Below are 26,800 nucleotides of genomic sequence, written 5' to 3'. Positions count from 1 at the left end.
CAAGCATCTGAATGCACACAACTTTGTGTGACAAGGGTGTTTTCTCTGTCATGATTATCTTGCAACTTCGCTGACCGATCGAGCTAAAAAAATTTCACAGGTTTGTTATTTTATGCATATGTTGAAATACACAAAGTGAGAAGACTGGTCTTCGACAATTACCAATAGTGTCCACTGCCTTTAAGAGAACCCCTGATATGCAAACAGTGCACGCCCCCCCAACCTCATCCCCCATAAAGGGATGATTTAAAGGTTGTCTTTACAGCATTGACTCTCACCCAGTTACTGCACACGCCCGGGCTGGCTGTATAAGATCTGAGGCCAGTCAGTGCGCATGTAGTAGCTGGGTTAGAGTTTGTAAATTTCTATGTATAGCAACATGGGTGCGTTTTGGCGACCCCCAACAGAAACATTGGTCATCGGTTGAGCGCGGTGACGATGCTGTTCAGACAACCAGTAACCGACTTTCTGAGTCGGTTGGGCTTTGGTTGGGGTCGCCAAAACGCACTCCGTGCCTGCTTTATGGGGGATAGTCCCCAGAGAAGAGAAGAAAAACCAAGCAACCTCATTCTTGATCATACAACTTACAATATGCACATCTGAGTTGATTTTCGTTGATAAAGTTAAATCATACACGAAAGTGATGCTTTTGTAATTTACTTTTATTTTCTTAAAATATACAAACATTTTTAAATGGCTTTTCTGGTGAGCCTTTTGTAATGGCGTGGCGGATCTATTACATTTTCTGCGGCTTAAATATTTCAGGTGGCTAATATTACACAAATTACAAGTCTCGCACCCCTCGACGTGTATACTTGGATGATTTTGGTGGATTAGGTCTCTACAACAGAAACTATGAACGACCATTACATGTACATTCAAATCATCATTCAATGCAACACTGGTTCAACTCTCCTTTTAATGTGTCATTTAATGTGAGTGCTGACTTATCAAAAAAAACGCTGCAAATTTTAACACACCAAAGTGCAAAGGAGTATTAGCGTTCACTCTTGAAAGATGTCTCTTTACTTGTGCAATACATAGCCCTTAAACCTTCAGTCTGTGCTCGAACATCTTTGTGTAGTAAGGAATGCTGGCGTCCACACACCGCTGAACGTCGGCAGTCAGCGTGGCTACACCGTTCTCATTTCCCATCGGAGATTTGTTAAACTCGGTGCTCTCACGGAAGACTTCACAAGTCTTGGCATTCTTCAGGATGAACTTGTGGCGCTGGCTGATGATCCAGGAGTCGGCCACGTCAGACCCTTTCTCCCAGGCGAGAAGGTCATCTGTGTAAGGTAACCCTACCCTTTCGCAGAATTGGGACAGGATGCCAGCTGGGTTATTCTTTAGGTCTTCTGTGTCGATGATGATGGGCTCGGGACCGAGTTTGTTGTCCTTGATGTACTGGTAGAGCTCATAGGTTTCCTTGAAGCCAAACCCAGATGGCATGACATCTCGAGCCTGCCTGTCGATGATCAAGTCATCAAGAGCTGTCAGCTCCCCGTATCTGACCATCAGGACCTCCTGGATGATCTTCTTCCAGGAGGGGAACACCTTGACGGGGTTCCTGATCAGGAAGACGTGTTGATACCCCTTGGGGAGGTGGTCCAACTTTGGGATGAGACACTGAGCCATCTCCTTAGCGATGATGACCTTCTTGCCCTGGTAGTCTGCCTCCAGCTGCTTCTTGGCGAAGCTGTATGTGGCGACAGAGCTGTGAAAGCCCGATTTGGACTCCCTTGCCAGGAGGCCATTCTCCTCAACCTTGGTGTCGACATGAGGTTCCTTCTGGAACGTGGTCGCGACGGTTTGATCCCGTTCGGGTCCGTAGAGGTGGGCCGTTGTGAACAGCTCAAAGAGGACCTGGGTGTCTGGAATCTTGCTCATGCATTTTAGAAAGGAGGATGAGCAGGTACGAGGGCACCCCCACAGGACGACTCTAACAGGCTCAGACATCGTTGATTCTCTTCAACGGAGAACTCTGCAAGAAGAAATACAGAGATAGCCGTTATTAGAATTCCTGCTTTTATCCTCTTTGTTTCAACACTGATTCCATACCACTGTGTATCCATACACAGAGGTTTGTGCTTAACTTTTTCAGTAACTACATGTAGCCAGCAGGACCATGTATTCACTGGTCCATAAGGTTTGTAATTTTAAGTCCAGATTTGCATGCTAGTTTGGGGCGTGTTTCAACACTGAAGTAGACAGCCGCATCACTTACAGAGAATGTTCACTGATCCATGGGTGTTTTAACTACATGTGGCTGTTTACCATGTGGGCCAGCAGACCACTGGACACAGTTGGTAATTGTCAAAGACCAGTCTTCTCACTTGGTGTATTCCAACATCTGCACAAAATAACAAACCTGTGAAAATTTAAGCTCAATTGGTGGTCGAAGTTACGATAATAATGAAAGAAAAACACCCTTGTCACACGAAGTTGTGTGCTTTCAGATGCTTGATTTCGGGACCTCAAAATCTAATTCTGAGGTCTCAAAATCAAATTCGTGGAAAATTACTTCTTTCTTGAAAACTAGGTCACTTCATGAGGGAGCCGTTTCTCACAATGTTTTATACTATCAATGGCTCTCCATTGCTTGTTACCAAGTGAGTTTTTATTGCTAACAATTGTTTGGAGTAATTACCAACAGTGTCCACTGCCTTTAAGGGGAACGCTGCATACAATAGGCCTAGTGCATTGAGACAATCACTCAGTGTTGTGTTCATCATGTTCATCAAGCGGCACTTACCCACACTGCAGCCGTTGGTCAGTGATGACGGTGACAAGTTTATTAGTTTTGACCTTGAAACTTAGTAAATCTCTGACAAAGAAGCGTCATGCACATTAGTCATATACCTCACATTACATTTTAATATGTTTTTATAAGTAAGACCTAAAGTCTAACTGCCCTGTATATACCTCACGGTATACTAAACCTCAAAGACACAAACCGTATCACTGTTCTTAGTGTGCATAGAATGAGTGTGACGACTAGTTATATAAGATCTACAATCCCGGCCATATCTCGTTGGGCCCCCCTGCCCCCTTTCAATGTTGGTTCCATTTGCCGACTGTGTTCCGAATTACAGTCAACATTGAGCGGGGGCGGGGGGGGGGGGGGGGGTCGCAAAAGAACGCTTAGAAAAGATAATGAATGTCCAAACCAATGTTGGTTCCATTTGCCGACTGTGTTCCGAATTACAGTCAACATTGAGCGGGGGGGGGGGGGGGGGGGGGGGGTGGGTTTGAATGTGAATGTGAATGGGAAGTGCACAGGGAACTGTTGTATCAGGAAAGGGTGGTCCAAGCATTTTGGCCGGGATTGTAGTCATTCAATACATGGTATAGAAGTGTACAATGTACCAGACATGAAACGGGTTGTCTCTGTCCCTAATTGTGGTTCCCTGCTCTTCCCTCCCCCACCATGTCTTCCCGTCCTCTCCCAATCTACCATACTCTCTCATCTATTCTTCACATGTTTCTTGTTGTATCCAAACCTTTATGTCAGTCTTCTTCATTCAGGACCAGTGCTTTAGTTGCCATTATTTAGCATGTATGCCTTTATGTAGTTCTGTTCAACATATTTCTTAATTTTGTTTTCCTTTTACTATAATCTTATTTGCAATTAAATGTACATGTATTGTTGTTGTTATTGATGAAATGGCCGAATAAATAATAATATTTATTTATTTATTTCCCTTTATTGTTTATCCTTACCCCATCTGTTATTTTTACTTATTTATTTATTTTTAATTTAATTTAATTTAATTTATTTTTTATTCTTAATATATATTTATCATTTTCTATTGGTTTTTAATTTTCTGCTTTTATTATTGCTTTGTGTACTATATTATGTTAAATCTATATTAATTTTATTGTGTACCCCAGATGTGGGGCAACAGATCTACGGATCATAGTATGTATTTGCTTTTGTTGTCCCTTGCCCATCTTGGGGTATAATGTTGTCAATGTATTTTGTTTTGTACTGTTATGGCGAATAAAATAATAATAATAATAATAACATACATGTGCCATGTACATGTATGGGGACAGCAGGGCAATTTTATGGCTCTGCTTACCGCTCAATTCCACCATTCTCCGCTTATGTGCAAGCGCCGAATTTCTGCGCGAGCTCTGTAAGCGTAGAATGCCTAGTAACGTGGAGTACACTATCGTACAAGCCAAAATTCCCTGCAGAGAGTTGTGAGTTTTTAAATATACTTTTGCATACAAAAGTGTGCAAGCCAAATTAGGTACATGTACATGTACATGTACATGATGTAGGTACATGTAATACACATGGAACAGATTATTTTCCTGTTAATGTGGCTATAGATGTCGACTGCCCTTTCTTTATGGGCAAACTGTAACCCAGATTGACACCTACATGTACATTTGTAACTATTTTTATCAGCTCTACACCTGAGGTCGCAGGTTCAAAATCCTGCTCTTGTCAATTTCTTCGTTGCTCATCCAAAGTTGAGTAGTACAATGTCAACGGTAAATGAACATTCCAGAGCCTCAAAAATTATGTGCACACAAAGTACAGGCCGGATACTTCATGGAGGCAACGGAGGCGATTGTCTCCGTTGCCCCTTGTCATTGCCTTGGTGCCCTTGAAATGCTCCAGTAGAAATTTACAATTTCCTCATAGGGTGCCCTTTGCCAAAGAGAAATGCCTTGGTGCCCTTGCCCTTTCAAAAACGAAGCATATAGCCCTGAAAGTAGCTTTCATTTTGTATTACATTGTAAATGTACTCACACCCGATCCAAGTGTGCATGCTTGTCCACACACACGAATCAAAATAGACATAAATTAACATGAACATTTGTTATTATTATTACTCACGGTTTATTAAAACACTGCAATACAGCGGCTAAAATCCGAAATGTACAGTTTACAAAAACAGTCATTCAAAATATTGCATAAAAAGAATGAAATATGAAGTACTACATGTACATGTTTGTACCATGGAGCAATATTGCTCCATGTTTGTACGTTGTACCCATTATGCCAAGATTATGAACACACAGGCAACTTGTTAATAAACAAAACACTCCAAAACACAACTCATAAATGCATTTTGTGATACTATTTAGACATAATATAACACCTACATGTACATTCATAACAAAATGAAAGCTCTTTACTGTACCTGTACGGGAGCAATGTTTCCTTGGTACTGCACTTGGACGAGTCTGAGTCTTTGTGTGGTTATAGTGAGCTGCTGGTTATGCATACAGCAGGCGCATGTGTGTGTGTTTGCTTGGTAGAGGCAGCTGTCAACTCTGACCTTCAGAGATCAATGGTCTGTAAAGAAACCGGGGCTTCAGTATTTTAGCAAACTACAAAGGCCAATATGTCACACAATTAAGTTTGATAATGAGGTATTGTTCGGTCAGAAAACATGTTGTGGTGTGTTTTTTAGACAGAGGGCCTCATCTCTGTCACTGATGGGGTGAGATTTATTCTGACAACTAAGTCTGAAAATACAATTTCATTTTTAGTATTTCAGTATTTTAGCAAACTACAAAGGCCAATATGTCACACAATTAAGTTTGATAATGAGGTATTGTTCGGTCAGAAAACATGTTGTGGTGTGTTTTTTAGACAGAGGGCCTCATCTCTGTCACTGATGGGGTAAGATTTATTCTGACAACTAAGTCTGAAAATACAATTTTATTTTTAGTATTTCAATATTTTAGCAAACTACAAAGGCCAATATGTCACACAATTAAGTTTGATAATGAGGTATTGTTCGGTCAGAAAACATGTTGTGGTGTGTTTTTTAGACAGAGGGCCTCATCTCTGTCACTGATGGGGTGAGATTTATTCTGACAACTAAGTCTGAAAATACAATTTTATTTTTAGTATTTCAATATTTTAGCAAACTACAAAGGCCAATATGTCACACAATTAAGTTTGATAATGAGGTATTGTTCGGTCAGAAAACATGTTGTGGTGTGTTTTTTAGACAGAGGGCCTCATCTCTGTCACTGATGGGGTGAGATTTATTCTGACAACTAAGTCTGAAAATACAATTTTATTTTTAGTATTTCAGTATTTTAGCAAACTACAAAGGCCAATATGTCACACAATTAAGTTTGATAATGAGGTATTGTTCGGTCAGAAAACATGTTGTGGTGTGTTTTTTAGACAGAGGGCCTCATCTCTGTCACTGATGGGGTGAGATTTATTCTGACAACTAAGTCTGAAAATACAATTTTATTTTTAGTATTTCAGTATTTTAGCAAACTACAAAGGCCAATATGTCACACAATTAAGTTTGATAATGAGGTATTGTTCGGTCAGAAAACATGTTGTGGTGTGTTTTTTAGACAGAGGGCCTCATCTCTGTCACTGATGGGGTGAGATTTATTCTGACAACTAAGTCTGAAAATACAATTTTATTTTTAGTATTTCAGTATTTTAGCAAACTACAAAGGCCAATATGTCACACAATTAAGTTTGATAATGAGGTATTGTTCGGTCAGAAAACATGTCTGAAAATACAATTTTTATTTTAGGAGTTTTTACGTGTTTAAATTGAGGTATTTCCACCTTTTGGTAAACCCCTGGCATTAAATAATTCAAGGAGATTGTGGGAATAATATCCTAAGTGCTAGGAAAAGTAGATCGAAAAGCATGAATTTTTTTTTGTATTGGAAGAAAATAATAGCTATTTTTGTCAGATAAAATTAAGGTCTGAATTCAGATAAAAGTTTTAAAAAATTCACCCCTGGATATTTTAGATTTAAAAAAAAAACAAAGGTGAGGTTTGAACCATACAACAATTTGAACCAATCACCACCAAAATTTCAAAAGTCACTTTTTATTTTTGCTAAAAAATTCTTACTACCAGCATTACCATATATATAGTGGGCAAAAACAAAAAACAAAAAATTACATGTACTCAAAAACCTGCCTGCTTGTCTTTGGTGGAAAAGTCCGAGTGTTTCAGTCAGACATGTCAGAGGGCAGAGATGTTTGTCTAAAAATGTAAAGTTTCTACACTTCTACAAGTACCTGATCGTTTTTGTTTGACTAATTGTTGTATTTCTGATCAACATGGAACATACGGTCGTGTTGATTGTAAACAAGAACTCAGTTGCATCCCACGCGTCTGTGACCAAGGTCCAACTCGTTGTGCTCTCTATCGGAGGGTAACATTTTGAATGCTTTTAGTCTTTGGTCCAACTCCAAAGAATATTTTTGTTGACTTACGTGTCTGGGGGTTATTTGAGGCTGAAGGTTAAAGTTCAAAACTCAATGCTTTAAAGGCAAAGCGTACCTGTGTATTTTTTGAAATGTTTTTTTTTTATAGTGTTAAAGGGAAGGTACACGTTTGGTAATTACTCAAAACAAATGTTAGCTTAAAAACTGACCTGATAATGAGAATTGGAGAGCTGTTGATAGTATAAAACATTGTGGGAAACGACTCATTCTGAAGTAGCATAGAGTTTGAAATAGAAGTAATTTCTCACTAAAATAATAAAAGACTTCTAGCTAGAAGTTTTTTTTATTCCTATCTGAAAGCACACCAATTCGTCCAACAAGGGTGTTTTTTCTTTCATCATTTTCTCGCAACTCCGATGGCCTATTAAGCTCAAATTTTTGCAGGTTTGTTATTTTATGCGTATGTTGTGATACACCAAGTGAGGACACTGGTCTTTGACAATTACCAAACGTGTACCTTCCCTTTAATCCTATGTAAACGTGGACATGTATAATAAAACTAACATTCTAAGTTTCACTTTAATAAATCGTAACAAAAACAATAATAATTGTGCTGAGGGTAATTAAAGGGCCACTCTCTTAGTAAGAATAAAACTACTGTAAAATCTTTGCCCCAATTCTGACGACGTTAAATTTTTAAAAAGGTTTTGCTTGTTTTTTTTCGGTTCTTTATGTTTTGGTGGAGAAATGAGAATCTCACAAGGTAAATCCTCAAAATATGTTTCTATTTAAACAATATCGGCACTGCCACTCCTCGTACATAATGTTTCCAATAGAACAAGGGGGGGTCTATCATTAATGTACTTGCTGTATAAAGTTAGTGGACAAAAACTCTTTTAGATGTTTATATAAATGTTTATCAATCTCACGCTCACACACACAGCAACCATTTTCTCTCTGCATTGGGGCCAGACCGGGAAAACAATTAAAGATTAACGACAATGCATTGCCAAATTGCGCTCGTGTAGTACAAAAAACGCAATCTACAAAGTTTGCACAATCTTAAGATTACACACAGTTTTTCCGAATCATCAACTTTGACAGCTGCCTTACATACAGAGCGCAAATTTGCAGATTACGAACCCTTTGTGGCTCTCCCAGGAGTTGGTTGAGCTCAACATAGCATGTTGGCCTCTAGACTTGGCATCTCTGATTTTATACATTTCATTTCTCGGGTAGATAGAAAAGTACAATAATGCACATTAATTAGGTAAAAACCATTTTTTTTAAATACAGCAATGAGCAATTAAAATACAGAGAGGAGGAAAAAAGAAACAGCTGGAGCCCAAAGAATTGCTTTAAAAAAAAGAAACACAGTTCCTGTCGAGAGGCTCTCCTCTCCAGCTGGGCCTATAAAGAACAACAATAAATTTAAATATACTTTATAAATACCTATGTATCTAAATATATACAAACAGCAATAAAAACAATTTAAAATACTCAAAATAATACACATTTTTTATATTGAAAGGGCAAAACATACAGGTTAAAACAAAGATGAAAAACACCTTAAAAATCAGATGATAAGGAAGTAAAATGTTAACATTTCTTTTTACAAAACTACCCACAGTGATTGATTACAGTCCAAAAGCTTTAGGAAATTGGTTGGTTTGGAGTAAATGGACTGTAAACTGTGACTGGGCCCCTTTGATGACATGAAAAAAAATACTGCTCTTTGTGTGTGTCTTAATCATGAAGCACAAGCAGGAAGTGAACATTGTTTATGCAACCTTCATCTTGATGGATTTACCCTCTGATCTATCTTGAAGAAAAACCTTCACTCTTTGAAGTTATTTTAAAGGCACTGGGCACTATTGGAAGTGGAAGTGGAAGTGTCGTGGCCGAGCGGTTAAGATCACCAAATTCAAACTCTGGTGTTTCTGATTAGCAGAGTGTGGGTTCTAATTCCCAGCCATGACACTTGTGTCCTTATTGCTTCGTCCTTCGGATGGGACATAAAGCGGTTGGTCCCATGTGTTGTGTAACGCATATTGTAAAAGAACCCAGTGCACCTATCGAAAAGAGAAGGGGTTCGCCCCGGTGTTCCTGGCTGTGGCTGCTGTATGCGCCGTAGCACCTTGTAAACCCTTATAAGGTGCTAACTAATTGGGTCTCAAAATTCATCACTGCAATAACCTATCTTTCTAAAAAGTTTGTGGGTTCGAGTCCAGGTCGTGACACTTGTGTCCCTGAGCAAGACACTTAACTATAATTGCTTCTCTCCACCCAGGGGTAAATGGGTACCTGTGAGGGCAGAGATGGTTCTTGTGATTGGTTTAGCCATGTAGCGCATATAATTGTTGCACAGGCTGTATACTCCCCAGGGAGCTGAGATGGTTTAAGGAATGATTTAAGGCCCAGTGACCAGGGGTAATAATGTCGAAAGCGCTTTGAGACACCCCGTGAAAAAGCGCTATATAAAAACCGTGTATTATTATTATTATTAACTGCAATGATGAAAATAATACCTCAATATTTATATCAATCATTTCATATGAGTTCTGATTAAAATTTGAACAATTGACAATCAATTATTAACTACAGTCACAAAATTGCAATGATGAAAATTACTTTTTTGGGGGGGAGTTCTCCACTCAATACACATATGTACATATAGACCAATCTTGCTCATATAAAGGAGTCAAATATAATTGATTTGGCAGTCAATTGCAATGATGAAAGTTTTTTTTAAAATCTCCTTGTAATACACTATTCATGTTAATATAGGGAGTGTTGATAAAAATGAGATCAAATACTGATTTTGACAGTCAATATGGGAACTAACCTCCGACTGTTTTTTTTTCTTCTTTCTTTTGACAGATGTTTTCTCCCAGATCTCGGACAGCAATGGCGTCTTGATCCACTCCAAGTTTGATGAGTACCTCAAGTTGGTGCTGCAGCTTCCCACGGCCGTGTTTGAAGGACCGTCATTTGGTTACAGCGAGAACGCCGCTCAATCATGCTTTGGCCAGGGACCCGTGAGTATACGTACATACAGTCACCTTTTGCACACCTTGGTCAACATCTACATGTATGACCTGGATTTTATTTTATTAGAGTTAATTTATAAATAATTATTACACTATTTATAGAGCAGTTAATTTGTATGCAGGTCTTTTTGACGGAGGCAACAAAGGTGATTGGCTCCGTGCCCCCCCCTGGTCATTGCCTATTGGTCAAAATAGATGGATTAATGTAAATACTATGAATTTTTTTCCTCATTTTCTCTCCAGAATGCCAACAGGCGAGTGACATTGAATGATTTTCTGGACACTCTGTTAGCTGACCCCGGACCACCATGTCTAATGTGGTTCCCCTTGATGCATCGTATGTGTAATGTAGAGAATGGTAAGTGGTCAATACTATGGCTGTAGTATGTAAAAAAAAATTCTCACATAACAAAATGTATCGTACTGATTTTTGCTGCCTTGGTACATCCCAAAGTCAACAGTATTTCTTGAGTGATAATGCCCTCTCGTGATAATGTACACAGTGAAACTAACATCTGAAAATTTCATTTCAAAAGGTGTTTTTGAGGTATCGCTGAAAATCCGGAGCGAATAATATGTCCACGCAGGAAGAATAAGTCCCTAAGTTGGAATACAGGTTCAAATTTTTGGGCATTATCTGTTTACATGACCACATTACTTCAAAGCGAAATGTTTCTCAAAATGATTTCTACTATCAAGCGCTGCTGTAGGCTTCTAACCAAATGTTTTATTGCCGTTAATTTGAAGAGTGATTATTAAACAAATACCTTACCATAAGAGACACCGGACACTTTTGGTAATTATCAAAGACCAGTCGTCTCACTTGGTGTATCTCAACATATGCACAACATAACAAACCTGTGAAAATTTGAACTGAATTGATCGTCGAAGTTGCGAGATAATAATGAAAGAAAAAACACCCTTATCACACAAAGTTGTGTGCTTTCATATGCTTGATTTTGGGACCTCAAAATCTAATTCTGAGGTCTCGAAATCAAATTCAAATATTTTATTGGAAAATTACTTCTTTCTCGAAAACTACATTAATTCGGAGGGAGCTGCTTCTCACAATGTTTTATACTATCAACAGCTCTCCATTGCTTGTTACCAAGTAAGTTTGTATGCTTACAATTATTTTGAGTAATTACCAATATTGTCCAGTGACTTTTAAAGCCATAGGACACTTTCGGTAAACAGTATTGTCCAAGGCCCACAATTCGTGTATCATAACTTCTATATAGAAAATAACGGGAAAACCCACCCTTGTATCCGCACGTTTCGCCGTGACATGACATGTGTTTAAAATAAATCCGTAATTCTCAATTTCGAGAATTGATATTGTTTTAATGTTTTCTCAAAAAGTAAAGCATTTCCTGGAATAATATTTCAAGAGAAGTCTTTCACCATTACCTTCTGTAAACCCTTTAAGTTATTTGTAAATCTGTGAACTTTAAATTTTTTGTCTGTACCGAAAGTGTCCAATGGCTTTAATCATGGCCTGCTCTGATGAGCATTGCTGCACCTGTCACAAAGAGTATAATTAAATCTTTGAATGATGATTTCCTCTGCAGTGTTCCACCCGGTTGAGTGCAGTAACTGCAAGTCAGAGTCCATGATGGGGTACCGCTATAAGTGTAACCGTTGCCCCAACTATCAACTCTGCCAGAACTGTTTCTGGAGAGGCTACACGTCGGGTAGCCACACCTCCGATCACGAAATGAAGGAATACTCATCCTGGGTAGGTTGGGGGATCAAGGTCTGTCTCTCTCTTAAAGGCACTGGACACCTGGTGATTCTAAAAGACCAGTCTTCTCACTTGGTGTATCTCCCCATACGCACAAAACAACAAACCTGTGAAAATTTGAACTCAATTAGTCGTCGAAGTTGCGAGATAATAATGGAAGAAAAAAACAAACAATGTCGCACAAGTTGTGTGCTTTCAGATGCTTAAATTCGAGACCTCAGCTGAGGTCTCGAATTCAATTCAAATATTTTAGCGAGAAATGACTTCTTTCTCAAAATCAACGTTATCTCAGAGGGAGCCGTTTCTCACAATGTTTTATACTATCAACATCTCTCCATTGATCGCTATCAAGTAAGTTTTTCTGCTATATTTATTTTGAACAATTACCCATAGTGTCCAGTACCTTGAAGGGAACACAGCAAACAAGAGGCTATAAACACCGGGCTGGCAACAGCTAATCTCTCTCATACAAACATTGGTTTAACGTCTAGGATTATGAGTTGCACAAAACAAGAAGTTGTGATTCAGTAACAAAGGTGTTTTTTTCTTTCATTATTATCTCGCAACTTCGACGACCGATTGAGCTAAAATGTTCACAGGTTTGTTATTTTATGCATATGTTGAGATACACAAACTGTGAAGGCTAGTCTTTGACAATTACCAATAGTGTCCACTGCCTTTAACCACTCGACCATGACACTCTACACAAAATCCAATTACAGGTATTTTCTCCTCTCTATTATTATTATTTTTTATTTGTTTCCTTCCAGAAATCCCCGGCCAAGAAGGTGGGGAAGGCCTTGAAGAAGCCATTCCGCTCACCCTCCAAGCAGCAACGTATACCTCACTATCCAGATGAACCTGAACGACCTCTTGACCTCTCACATATTGTGTAAGTCTTTGTGGTCCTTTTACCTTTTTCCACGGTTACTCACGGTTCTCTGAATAACTAGGTGGAACTTGGGGCCCAATTCCAAAATATTGCGGGATAATTTTCTGCTTAACAAAAGAGAGACAATAGGAGGGCCATGGTTGCAGGCGTATACAAAGCGTGCGTGTGCGTAAATTAAAGCAGACACTTTCTGTCAGCCGATCAGCATTGCTTTTCAGCGTTGCCCTTCCAGGGGTTAGTGATCGATACGGCGCTCTGCCCGTGGTAGCAAAGCTGCTACATGTAGGTCAGCTAATCGACAAATCTGATCAGGGTACTTCCCCAAAGTACTTCCCCAAAGCTCCGAGTCCTTCCTTCTCTTTCCTAAAAAAAAAGTTAAAATAAACAAATTTATGCTGCAGATAATATCCAACCGTTTGTCCTCTGTGTCTGACTAACAGAGAAGCTCAACACATTTCCCAGATGATTACTAATGTCTAGTTCTGCTTTTAAAAAATTTGTGTGCTTCAGAGCTGCCAACTCTCTTGTCTGCCAAAATTTCCCACCCCTCCCCCGAAAAAAAAAAAATGAAAAAAAAATGGGGAAAAAAAAAAAATAAATTGTCCATGTTTGATCTTCGGGGAAAAAAAAGAAAAAAAAAACACAAAATTTGTCCATGTTTGATGTTCGGATGAACAAATTTGCAAACCTTCCTGATCATGCTGATTGTAGAAACATTCCTAGTTCACTCTTTCAGCATGTTCAGTGCCAAGGACGTACATGTATGATCTATTTTATGGATTCTGAAAGCACCTGAATTGTCCATGTACACTCTTTTTTATTTACTCGAAAAGCGTAATCAATTTGTACAAATACAGTACATGTTTTCATGGGAGGGCATTATCACTCAATAGTATTGACTTATGGATGTACCAAGGCAACACAAATCAGCAAGATACATTTTGTTGGGTGAGAAAGACTTCTTTGTTTTACAAAATTTTGAGAAAACCTAAAAAAAGCTGGTCATTTTAGAGTAAAAATGCAAAAACGCGGGCACTGAAAGTTGAATAGAATTCTTAATAATGGGTGAGTTCGTTTAGCTTCCCTGGGTCTACCCCGGTCTGCCCCCGGTGCGTTCGAATAGCTTTGACGTTATTTCCAGGGGCTCACCCGGGTCAGCCCGCAGTGCCCTGCTTGTGGAGTGGGTCACTTTGGGTGACCTTAAGTGCATGCTGTCACCACGAGAGGGCGAGTGTGATCGTTTCGATTAGCTCTTGTCAGGGGCTCACCCGAGTGAGCACCGCGGGGTCGACTCAGGTAAGCTTATGGAACGCACCCAATCTATCTCCCCAATTGTTGGGACAAAATCTCTCTGATTGCAAGACGTAAATGTTGGCAGTTCTGGCGTTCGTACTTTTGTACCAAACTCTTTTTTTTTATCACTCTCTCTTTCTCTTTCTTTCTCTCCAAAGCATTTCTTACTTCTGCCACTGACACTTTTCTTCTAAAAGATTATATCCCAGGAACTTTTCTGTACTTTGCTAAAACAATCTTGTCTTTAGCACTTTTGTGTAAAACCTAAAAGCAAAGCCCAAAATTTGTTGATTATAATCTTCTACTTAATTTTTTTTTTTAAATACCTGCACAAAAACTGAAACTCATATTTCTTGAGAATGTGAGGTTGTACAAAGACAAATTTGGTTTAACAAAGACGAAGAGTAAATTACCCAAATAGTTGAAAATGTTAAGTTTTAAACGTGGTGTTCACTTCAACTTCTTTAAACGCCAATCAACTTTAAAGTAAGATTTTCAACACCTAGTGACTTCGGAACTGAGCTGTAAGAAAAGATATGTGATAAATAGCCATACCTGTACATATAACTTAATAAGTCTGTTTCATTTTCAAAATGAGTATCTGTCAAAAAACAAACTGGCTTTCTTTTCTTCCCTTCCTTTTGGGTGTAAACAGAAAAGGCAGTGTTTCTGAACTTCTTATGTAAGAATTTTACTTAATAGCTCGTTTAAAGTTGTAGTGTTTGAACTCCCCTAGAGTTTCCTTTTTTCGTTTTGGAGTGATAGTCTTTAAGATAGTTCCTGGCCTGTTTTCTGAAGTCCTTATTTGGTTTTTGTTTCCATCCTTATTTTGGAGTGTGTTTATTGAGTTTGAAGTACGTGTCCTCCCAGTTGATCATTTTTTAATGTTTCTAAGATAATACTTCCATATTTACAACAAACCTTTTCAGTCATACAGCCAGTCGCCCCGCACGAACCGCCTTGTCTGTAAATTTTGACGGTTTAACATTGTTACTAAGTGTTTTATATGGCTTCCAAATCGATAATTTTGACAAAATTGACAAAACAATAAGATGAGTTTATTAATTAATCCAGTTAATAAGGGATGATCAATCTTTACATTGTGCGTGCATCAATTAAAGGATTTGGGTACTTTTTCAAAATGTCCATAGATTTACATTAAACTTACAGGGTTTGAAGATAATGATAGTGGAAAGCTTCCCTTCAAATATTACTTACTGAGGTGCTGTAGTTTTTGAGAAATGAGTAAAACAACAACATGAAAATACGTTTGTACATGCTTAAAATAATTTTCGTCTCATGAGACGAAAATTAATTTCATGACATTGTTTTACTCATTACCCCAAAAGCTACAGCACCTCAGCACGTAATATTTTCAGGGAAGCTTTCTACCATCATTATCTTCAAACTGTGTAAGTTTAGTGTAAATCTGTGGACATTGTGTTTTTTGTCCTACAAAAAGTACATACACCCTTTAAGAAATATTAGTTCCGCGCATACATTTACATATTTAGATACAGGAAACACCAGAAAAAGGTATATCCTTTCTAGCTGTAAGCCCAACAGATACGCAACAGCTCATGAGACTCAAAAGTGCCACATGATGTTTTCATGAGCCTGTTTATCCAGCTGTGCCAGTTGCATGTTGAAAAAAAAAAAAAAACGCATCGTGGATGCTAAATACATATCTCTAAAAACCTTAAAACCATTTTAAACAAAAATACAAAACACGGACATTTCGGTTGGTGGCGCGACTGACGATGTCATCATTTGTATCGTTATCATGATTCTATTAATGACTTCATAATGATATCGTTAACGTTTAGCAATTTGTCTTTTCTTTCCAACCATCTTGCTCCCTTGCTAACATCTTGCATCTTGCCTTTGCTGTCTTCTCTCTCTTACTGCACTTTTTTTTATATTCCATAATCTTGCTTCTGCGCTTTTTCTTGGCCTCTCTCCTAATTACCTTGTTCTCGATTAATCTTTCAATATTTCTATGATCTTGCTATTGTTCCCTTAATGTATGATATTGCTATCTTATCTTCTGCTGTCTTCATCTCTGTTATCTTCGTTACTCTTCTTTATTGTCTTCCCTTCTCCATCACTGTTGTCATTTTCCTCATCCGTTCCGGTTCCTCATTTCCTTTTTTTCCTCCATCATGTCCACGTGCTTATCTTCTGTCTTATCTTACCTACATGTACTTTCCCTCCATCTGAACCTTGCTTCCATCTCATCTTTCATCCCTCTTATTTCTTGATGTCTCTTTCATCCCTACTCGTCTCCTTTCTTCCAATGCCACCTCTCTTTTGTTTCCTAAAACTGTTTCCTCTTTACCTTCAATCCATTCCGATGCCTCCTCCTCTTTCCTTTTTTACCTCCTCCATGTGTTTTCTACTGTCTTATCTTACTTACTTTCCCTTCATCTGATCCTTGCTTCCATCTCATCTCTGTTCCATCTTGATGTCTTTTTCATCTCTACCTCTTGCCTCCTTTCTTTCCATGTTTCCTCGCTTTGTTTCCTACACTGTTTTCTCTTCACTCGTTGCTATTCTCATTTTCTCTATGCTCCCCTCATCCCCCTAACCCTGCTTTCCTTTTCACATCTCACCTCCTCTCTGGAACAACCCCCCTCTCTTCCCACCCTGTTCTTCATCACTCCTCATCTTTCTTGACTCATCTGCCTCTCTCCTCTCCCCACGCATCTTGTCTCCCCTGCTGTTTTACCCTCGTTCCATGTCTCTCGCCTCTCTCATCTTTCTTGACTCATCTGCCTCTCTCCTCTCCCCACGCATCTTGTCTCCCCTGCTGTTTTACCCTCCCCCATGTCTCTCGCCTCTCTCATCTTTCTTGACTGGTCTGCCTCTCTCCTCTCGTAACGCATCTTGTCTCCTCCGCTGTTCTACCCTCGTTCCATGTCTCTCGCCTCTCGCCCATCTTAACCCCGCCACTGATGTGCATGACTGACCACCATCCACTTGTCTCTAACCACCCTGATGGACTGACCGTTATGCTTGACCGCTAAAACCCTATCAGGCCTGCTACTCCAGTAACGGTACTGACCTATGACAGCCCTGATAATGCTAGAATCTTACGAACGGAGGATGATATCAAAAGGTAGGCTATTCCCGTAATGCAGTGCTGTGTAGAAGTGCCGAAGAGGTTACTGTTTGGAGGTATCAGGTCGAAAGGAAACGTCAGTTTTCAATAATAATAATAATAATAATAATAATAACCAGTTTTTATATAGCGTTTTTTCACACATGAAGGGCATCTCAACGCGCTTCCAACACTATTACCCTGATCACTGGGCCTTAATTCATTCCTCAAACCATCTCAGCTCACTGGGGAGTATACAGCCTGTGAAACGAATAATGCGCTACTCGGCTAAATCAATCACAAGAACCATTTCTGCCCTCACAGGTAACCTCTGGGGGAGAGAAGCAGTTATAGTTAAGTGTCTTGCTCAGGGACACAAGTGTCACGACCGGGAATCAAACCCACACTCTGCTAAACAGAACCACCAGAGCTTGAGTTCGGTGCTCTTATCCGCTCGGCCACGAAACCCCAATAAATACATACACGTTATCATTAACTTTCTATGAAATTTCTAATCATCATTTTCTAATTTCAAATTATATTGGTGTTTTATTCAAATAAAGCCGTTCAGACATGTCAGATGATAAAACTGTGTTCTCATTTTGATTCTAGTCTCTTTGCATTTTGATTCTTGTCTCATAGATGAAATATTTCTCCAAAATTGGTACATGTATGTGATCTGTAGTCTCTCACCAAGCCTCTTTTTCTGTCTTTTGTTCCCACCCTCTGTTTTTTTTCCTCCTTGAGGCTTGACAACAGTCTAGACAATACTCGATTGGATGATGAGCATAGATTGATTGCTTGTTACGCTGCTAGGTTAGCCGCCGCTAGTAATAACCCGGTAAGTCATCTCTGTACCTTTTTTTTCAATAAATTATTAATTCTTTATCGAAAAGTTTAGTGTGCTAGTGGAAACTAAGTTTCTGGTTTTTTTTGATGATGTGAACAGTCAATAGGAGACTTTCCAACGCTAGGTGGCAGCAGACTTACCGGGTAAATTTTCATTGTTTACTTAGTTCTGAACATGCGCATAATTCTGAGAACAATGGCTTTACTCGGTAAGTCTGCTGCCACCTATAGTCACAGAAAGTCTCCAATTGGTCTAATTTGTGTTCTGAGTAGTCTCTTCACTCACAATTCTGATCACTGTTATAACCCAACTTAGGGCACAACTGTACAAACCTGCTAAGCACACAAAGATCATGCTTAGCAGCAACAGGTTGCCAGCCAAACTATACATTCTACATCTTGTCACTATCTTGGCATAAAGTTTACAGCTGTAACAAGAACGTCTAGCCATACAGGATTTTCTGCTGAGATCGATGCAGCTGTCTGAAATTCGAGGAAGCAATTTTACAGATGTGCTACAGAACAGAAGAAATATTTATCAAGTTTCAAAATGTGATCTGTTGGTTGCCTCAAAATAAGGCATTAAAAAAACATTTTAACCCCAAGGTGGTAGTGTAGTATTCCTGAAGGCATGGGACCTGATCCTTTCTCTGATATCAAACACCTGGGCCAAATCTCATAGAGCTGCAAAAAATAACAAGCTAAGCAAAATGAAATTATACTTACCAGAATATAGTTACCAGCCAAAATACCATATCACATGTACAATTTGTGACTGGTATCCTGCTTATTATTGCTAAGCAGTGATTTTTTAAACACTATGTTTTGCTTAAAGGTACTGGACTCCTTTGTTCTCACTTGATGTATCTCAACATATGCATAAAATAACTCAATGACTCAATTGGTCGTCGAAGTTGTAAGAGAATAATGGAAGAAAAAACACCCTTGTCGCACAAGTTGTGTGCTTTCAGAGTCATGAATTTGAGACCTCAGCTGAGATCTCAAATTCAATTCAAATATATGAGTGAGAAATTACTTCTTTCTCAAAAACTATGATACTTCAGAGGGAGCCGTTTCTCACAGTGTTTTATACCATCAACAGCTCCCTATTACTCGTTGTAAACCAAGTAAGTTTTTATGCCAACAATTATTTTGAGTAATTACCAAGAGTGTCCAGTGCCTTTAAACAGCTCTATGAAATCGGGCCCTGGTGATGCACCCATCAAAAAAATATGTAGAAGCTGTGTAGCGGTTTGATATGTGAGAAGATCCACATGATATTATTAATGAGTTCTGGTTTGGTTTTCAGCCCACAGTGTCTGAGATTTCCGCCGATCTCGACGCCAACAAGGAGCAGAGAGCTCTGATTGCGCAACTTGAGGCTAAGAACAGGTAAGACCCGTGGGCCCATCCAAGCCTGCAAATCGATGGGTAGAGTTTGTGGTGTATTTTTTGCCTTTCACGGCAGGCCAAGTCTGGCAGGCCAAAGCTGGCAGGCCAAATCAAGTGAGCCAAGTCTGGCTGGCAGAACTTAAAGGATTTGGGTACTTTTTGCAGGACACACAAAACGCATTGTCTACAGATTTACGTTAAACTTACACGGTTTGAAAATAATGATGGTAGAAAGCTTCCCTTAAAATATTTCTTGCTGAGGTGCTGTAGTTTTTGAGAAATGTGTAAAACAAGTCACAACAAAACTAAGTGACCTCGTGAGAAGAAAATTATTTTAGCATGTGAAACATATTTACCAGTAACTTGTAAATGTGTATGTAGTTGCTGGGCACCTCTGAAAAACAGTGTTACACTGAGAGGTTTCCCGAGGGTAAAGAAGAAATAAATTGAGACGAAATTGAGACGAAAAACTATTTTCGCAACATTTTTTTACTAATTTCGCATAAACTACAATATATCAGCAAGCCATTTTCAGGAGGGTTAATATATATCAAATCTCAAAACTAAAGTCCAGTATTCCTGATGACAAGATAGTTTTTATAGTAAAAATGCAGCTCTTGTTGTTTTTTAATAACTTGTGTGAATGTTGTATGTTTAACCCAGAGAGATAATGCGTGAAATCCAGCGTCTACGCCAGGAACACGACGAGGCTGTGCGATCGCAGCCGCAACGTAACCCGACACTATTGGCCGAGCTCAGGTTGCTACGGCAACGTAAGGACGAGCTGGAGTTGAGGATGGCCGCGTTGCAGGAGAGCAGACGAGAGCTGATGGTTCAGCTTGAAGGACTGATGAAACTTCTTAAGGTATTTTGTCTTTGAAAATAACCACAGTAAAATAGTGGCAAGGGTCGTGGGTTCGAATCCCACCCAAGTAATATGCCTGTGATATTTTTTCATAGGATTCAGGGAAGTACTGAGTATACAGTGCTAACACACATCAGTGTATGGGTAAAAATTAAAATTAATATTCTTTATCCCCGATGCAAATTTAACATCTATTTAGCGAACTAACACGGTCAGCCATTTATGGAAGTAAAAAATTTGACTACCATAAATGGCCGACCGTGTTAGTCGACGAGGTAAAAGGAAAACCACGCAATTTCGAGACACGTTTGTGTGGATCATTGTATTCTACTTTTACAACATCTTTCTACCCATATGCATTTTATAAATAATGGTTGCAAACGCTTCTCAAAGACCAACTCGACCCGTCCAAGGCAGCGTGTTCTTTTAAACTCTTTTGTTGGTTAACAATGCAGCATTTGCTCAGCAGTGTCCAGCATTCTGCTGAAGACAATCTGAGCATACTGATCGAAACGTTTGGAGGTGTTTACCACCATCTCTTTTCAGAACCAACACTACTCAAAAGAGATTTACACATGGTGATAATAATAATAATAATACCAAAGCTTGTATAGCGCCCTCATGTGTAAACACGCTCTAGGGCGCTAAACATGGAAAAATAGACAAACTAAAACATAAGAAAACACATGGTGGTACATATACATGTACTGTAAACCTCTCTTTGATCTTATATGGCGCATTTTACGATAAACATCTCAATGCGGTTTACTTTAGTGCCCGGCAGCCGATTTCACGAAACGCTAGGATTAATCCTATCTCGAGTTAGGACGAGTAACCCTTCCTAACTTAGGATGGGTTCAATGCGTCCTATGTATTTGCATACAGAACTTTACTCGTGCCGAGTCTTAAGATTAATCCTAAGTTAGGAAGAGTTTGGTGAAATCGACGGCTGGTCAATAACATTCCCTTAATCTTTCTCAGCTCCCTGGGGAGTATACAGCCATGAGCTGCCGTGGCGCTCCTGTGGCTTGTTCATACACAACATCAATCTCTACCCTCGCAGGTACCCAATGGGTGAAGAGAAGCAATTATAGTAAACCATCTTGCTCAAGTGTCATGACCAGGATTCGCTGCCACCTTATCTTCTTTTTTTCTCTTAGCGCCAATTGTCTCAAGACTTGTTTCAGATTTACTAAGTACAATATGAAAGTTGTCGCAATATTGCTTTCTGTGGCATTTACTTTTTCTGTAAAAACCTATAATCGCTAGATCTCCTTAAATAGAGAAAAGACATGATGATGTTCTCTCTGCTCCACACAGAGTCACGGATCCCCACGGTCCAGCCCAAACCACACCTCCAAAAACAACAACGCCTCGACGACCACGCCCACGCATTCCGCCAACACGCCCGGCGATATTGGCTCCACCCGGAACGGCAAACCAGCGAGTAGTGAAGGATCGCGGAATCTTCGGAGTGATCTATTGGTAGCCGCCGACTCTGTGACAAGTGCCATGTCATCGTTAGTCAGGGAATTAAACTCAGGTATGCAAATGAGATAATAACCAAGTATGCAAATTTATGCTAAACAAATCAGAAATTGCACGTGACCCATTACATTTTTGTTTCACCTTGTTTCCGTCTTGGTCTTCTTTTTATTTGCTTAAAGGGAAGGTATACTATAGACATTTATCATGGTGCAGATATCTTGGTCGTGTTCCTTGTATCGAATTACAATAATGAATGCTAATAATGATTATGCAAATAGGAACCAGACTATTTTGTTCTTCCAGCCTCGTTTTGGTTACATTGTTATCAATTGGGAAAAATTAAGATGGATGAACCACGATAAAGGTCTATTGGGAAAAGAGAGTGAGTCCAATGGTCGTTGTAAAATATGCTAATTAAAAGTTTTGAGAAACGTTGAGGGCGCACAATTGGTCTCCCTACATTAATAAATGTAATTGTTTCCATGGAAACAGAAGCTGACGACGATGATGAAGATGACGATGATTTCATCTCTGAAGAGGGAACCGTCAAAAGCCCAGACACACCCAGTAAAGACAACGCTAACAGTAGAGGTAGGCTAGAACAGTCTTTGTAAAAAAGAATTACTTTGGTTTTATCCATGTACACCATTGTGTGTTTATTAGCATTAGCATTGTATACTCTGTACTTACCCAAGCTCTGTGAAAAAAAACTTGGAAATGTTGTCTTTGTTTTTCTCGGCAGATGTTACGTTTAGCCAGCGAGTAGGCCAACGCTTGGGTTCCACTGGTGAGAAGAGTAACAAGATGTCGGAACAGGACTTCATCGCTGAGTTGACGGCGCGTAAAGAAGGCAGATCGAGAGACCACGCGCGCCCCCCGTCGGGATTGGATATGTAAGCAGGAATTTTGTATTTGTTCAGTGGGGTAAAAGCTAAACTGCTGAGCGATTATGGAATGGAATGGCATGGAATGGTTTTAAGTAACGTTCGGAATGGGGTGGCCCCAGCATTTCGACCTGGATTACAGCCCGATTGTTAGTGGTCTCCCTATTTTTTCAATATTTTTGGTTGGGGGTGCCAGTTGGAAGCCTTTCAAACCCGTAACTGCCATATAGCCAGGGATCACAACTACTTTTACGATACAACTTGGGAAACGGCAGCAGAGAGATTGGCTTTTAAAGGAAATACAACTTTTTTGTTTAAAACTTCAAGTAATATACCACAAGGGAAACTGACTTGGTTAATTATTGTTATACAATTTTGGGTTGAACAACATGAACAAAGACAAATTGACGACTTTGTTCCTATTTTGAAACATATTTCTTATCTTGAATTGCTTTTATGCTAATGTGCATTTCTTTCTGTTCATGAATGTCTCTCATTCTCTAATCAGAATTCCTCACCACATGTTGTTGTTGTTGTTTTTGTTTGTAAACAAATTTTAATGTGGTAATTTTCTCTGCATATATGTATCTTTTCTTTTATTTGAATTTCCTTGTATTGTTTGATTATTTTGTGGCATTCATTTGCCCCCAAAATTAATCTTGATATAAATGTATTGATTCTATTTTATTTGAATGTGATTTTCTGATGTGTTATTTTGTTGCAATCATTTGCCGCAAAATATATCTAGAGACAAATTGATTAATTCTGATTGATTTTATGTGATCTCCTGATGTGTTATTTTGTGACGTTCATTTGCCATTGATTCAATTTGATTTTATACAATTTTTAAAGCCTTATTTTGTGTCAATTGTTTTGACGCACAATTTTTTTAGAGACTTTAAAAGTGTATTGACACAATTTGTTTTGATTTTTGTTTTAACTGATTTGATTTCATTTGATTTCATTTGATTTCCTGATGTGTTATTTTGTGGCATTCGTTTGCCCCAAAATGTTTCTAGAGAGTCAGACAAATTGAGTGATTCATTTTGATTTGATTTGATTTTCTTGTGTGTTATTTTGCGGCATTAATTTGCTGCCAAATGTATCTAGAGACATGATTTCCTTACGCCTTATTTTGTGGCAATTGTTATAGAGACAATTGACTCAATTTGTTTTCATTTGATTTCATTCGATATGTTTATATGTTTTTGTTGCCTTTGATATTATGTTTTTGTTGACAGGTCTGACACTTCAAAGAGGCAACTGACCCTTGCAAAATCTTTCCATACATAATTTCCTTTTCTGTGTTTTTACTTGCTTTTTAAATCTCTTCTTAAGATATTTGTCCATTTTGTTGTATTAAGCCTGGACAAGTCTATTCACTATACTGTCATAAATGTAGTTTAGATAGGGTTGTAGAACAAGTACATTGTATGAATTTCGGCTATTACATGTAGGCCTATACATACATTATTATTTATAACCATAATTATTTTACTTTATTTGAGTGTTTAACCTCTTCAAAGGATGATTTAGATCATTTGTTTAAACTAAATATCAAAAGATAGGCCTACAATAGATTTTTTTTCCTTTTTTTTTTTCATAATACAATTTTGTTTTCTCATACCGTCTTTGTATACCATGTTTATATCTAGCTCTGGGCAGAGTCAAACTGATGATGATAGTTACATAGCAACAGACGATGCCGAGTCGTACGTCCGCACCGATGATGAGAGCTACATGAGAACAGATGATGAGTTACAAGGCCGAGTCACAGATGATGAACTCAAAGAAGCCAAGGTAGGAGTGGTCCAGACCTTCAAACAGGCTCCAATTTCATAGAGCTGCTTAAAGCCATTGGACCCTTTCGGTTCAGAAAAAAAAGTTCACAGATTTACAAATAACTTACAGGGTTTACAGAAGGCAATGATAACAGTAACGTAGTTTTCGAGAAAGAAGTAATTTTCCACAAATTTGATTTTGAGATTACAGATTTAGAATTTACGGTCTCGAAATGAAGCATCTGAAAGCACACAACTTCGTGGGACAAGGGTGTTTTTTCTTTCATTATTTTCTCGGAACTTTGACGAAACAAATGATATACTTTCATTATGTCACTCAATTTCACTTTCAAGTAATAAAAGTTTGACTCTTGCCTTTAAAAGGATTGTATATTTTTTTTTTTTATAACCGCAGTACTTTGAAGTGAAAAGGACCTCAAAATGCATATCACTATCCAAAGCTACTGTACTGCTCACCAAGGCCCAATCTTGTAAAGATGTTAAGCAGAAAATTTATTTCTTAGCAAAAAGTGAGTGGGGCACCAGTCTGAATAATGCAAACTTAATGCAGTTTTGGCTAGTAGCCAGTTTCTCCTAAGCAGTACTGTGCTTAGCAAGTTTTGTGTGCTTACAGGACAATGAAAACTCAATATTTTGGCTAGTAACCAGTTTCTGCTGAGCTTAGCATTTTTGTGCTAAAATGCTTTAAGAAATAAATAAGGCCCAAGAAAGTGTTATTTGCGAAAATTATAAGAGTCATTCCAAAATGTATACAAACCCCTTTAAAGAATTTCAGCGCGTACTGACTTTGTCAAAGTAAAAGTATCCGAAGGTGAACCCGGATTTCGATGCATCCCTATATCATGTTACGTTTCGTTTTTGACTTTCTCAGGAGTTGTACCGTCGACACACTGATGATGAAAGTTTCAATCGGACAACAACAGACGACGAGAGTTACATCCGCACCGACGAGGACGAACCCAGGAACCCCCTCTGGGAAGACAACACCCGTCGCTGGATCAATCGGTGATCGATAACCTAACCAATAGCCAATGTATTGATTAAATAGAGACCTTTTTATTATGCAGTAGTTCCGCCTTTGGGAAATGGCGGCGAGGGGAGGGGGGGGGGGATCTTGTAGAAATCTAGTGATGAATGTTATATGTAGATTTGACTAACAACTGGCACAAAACAATTAACCGCAAAAAGCAGTAAATGCAATTTTTACTCGCTTAAACCTGATCCCAATTTTAAGTCGACATGTAATGAAAGTGTAATTAATTCATAAATTTCCAGTAGTGATTTTTGTTTTTTCCCAACTTGAAAAAAAATCCTTAACTTCTCAAAAAAAATGGTTGCCTTGATTTCAATTGAGGGTTACTTGCTTTCCACTTGGGTTGTCAGTGAGCTCTTCGTCCTTTTCAGTAAAAAGGAGTTCTTTTTTGCATAATCAAGGCCACAATTATTGGTCTTTGCAGATTTCTTGGTTATATTTATTCACATGAAAACATCGTTGTTCAACTGTTAGAACAGTTTGTTCTGGGCTTTTTTCTACCCCTGGCCAATGAATGAAAGATTGGAGCCCTTGAAAATTGCCAATTAATCTGTCAATCAGCCTGGATATTAACCGCGAGCAATTACATCACATCTTAGCAATGCTAAGGTTGTGGGTTCGAATCCCACTGAGTGATTTGCCTGTTGATTTTGTTCACAGACCAAAGCGGGAGTGTACCGAATACACAATGCTTAAAGGGAAGGTACACGTTTGGTAATTACTCAAAACAAATACTAACTTAAAAACCGACTTGGTAACGAGCAATGGAGAGCCGTTGATAGCAAACAACACTGTGAGAAACGGCTCCCTCTGAAGTAGCATAGATTTTGAAATAGAGGTAACTTCTCACTAAAATAATAAAAGACTTCTAGCTAGAAGTCTTTCATTCCTATCTGAAAGCACATAAATGCGTTCAACAAGGGTGTTTTTTCTTTCTTCATTTTCTCCCAACTTCGATGACCAATCGAGCTCAAATTTTCACAGGTTTGTTATTTTGTGCATATGTTGAGATAAACCAAGTGAGAACACTGGTCTTTGACAATTACCAATAGTGTACACACATCGGTGTTGGGGTAAACTCATCCTATATTCTTTAATTCTGATGCATAAATAACATATATTACATCGCATCTGAAGAAGAAAAAAAACGTTCATTTGACTATGTCTTCTTCGTCCCCGTAAACCTTTTGGAAAAAAAAACACCAGTATATATTTTTCAGAAAAC

General features: G+C 38.7%; 2 protein-coding genes across 6 annotated transcripts in view; one reads left to right on the top strand and one right to left on the bottom strand.

Moving 5' to 3' along the window:
- Positions 1–26,335, top strand: part of LOC117304459 (dystrobrevin beta-like) — a 71,084-nt gene extending 44,749 nt beyond the window's left edge. For 3 of the 5 annotated variants that reach the window (XM_033788933.1, XM_033788929.1, XM_033788934.1), the window contains exons 6-19: positions 10,064–10,221; positions 10,477–10,591; positions 11,805–11,971; positions 12,748–12,869; positions 14,818–14,844; positions 17,200–17,280; positions 18,022–18,103; positions 19,421–19,503; positions 20,167–20,368; positions 21,689–21,911; positions 22,349–22,447; positions 22,599–22,749; positions 24,396–24,540; positions 25,414–26,335. In XM_033788933.1, the coding sequence (XP_033644824.1) occupies positions 10,064–10,221; positions 10,477–10,591; positions 11,805–11,971; positions 12,748–12,869; positions 14,818–14,844; positions 17,200–17,280; positions 18,022–18,103; positions 19,421–19,503; positions 20,167–20,368; positions 21,689–21,911; positions 22,349–22,447; positions 22,599–22,749; positions 24,396–24,540; positions 25,414–25,551 (1,793 nt within the window). In that variant the 3' untranslated portion in view covers positions 25,552–26,335. The remainder of the gene's footprint in view (positions 1–10,063; positions 10,222–10,476; positions 10,592–11,804; positions 11,972–12,747; positions 12,870–14,817; positions 14,845–17,199; positions 17,281–18,021; positions 18,104–19,420; positions 19,504–20,166; positions 20,369–21,688; positions 21,912–22,348; positions 22,448–22,598; positions 22,750–24,395; positions 24,541–25,413) is intronic. The other 2 variants (XM_033788930.1, XM_033788932.1) reach the window with 2 other exon arrangements.
- On the bottom strand, positions 114–5,290 carry LOC117304460. The gene is made up of 2 exons (XM_033788935.1): positions 5,163–5,290; positions 114–1,984 (listed from the first exon to the last, which is right to left on the bottom strand). Exon 2 carries the CDS (start codon positions 1,957–1,959, stop codon positions 1,048–1,050), a length of 912 nt encoding a protein of 303 aa, XP_033644826.1. The 5' UTR covers positions 1,960–1,984; positions 5,163–5,290; the 3' UTR covers positions 114–1,047.
- Positions 26,336–26,800: the final 465 nt, after the last annotated feature.

Source organism: Asterias rubens, chromosome 21, assembly GCF_902459465.1.
Source record: "Asterias rubens chromosome 21, eAstRub1.3, whole genome shotgun sequence".
Classification (NCBI taxonomy): domain Eukaryota; kingdom Metazoa; phylum Echinodermata; class Asteroidea; order Forcipulatida; family Asteriidae; genus Asterias; species Asterias rubens.
Note: the sequence above shows the minus strand (reverse complement) of the source record. Positions and strands in the feature narration are given on the sequence as shown.

What these genes read in the sequence shown, in the direction of transcription:
- LOC117304460 (XM_033788935.1), bottom strand. Translation starts at nt 1,959, where the DNA reads ATGTCTGAGCCTGTTAGAGTCGTCCTGTGGGGGTGCCCTCGTACCTGC.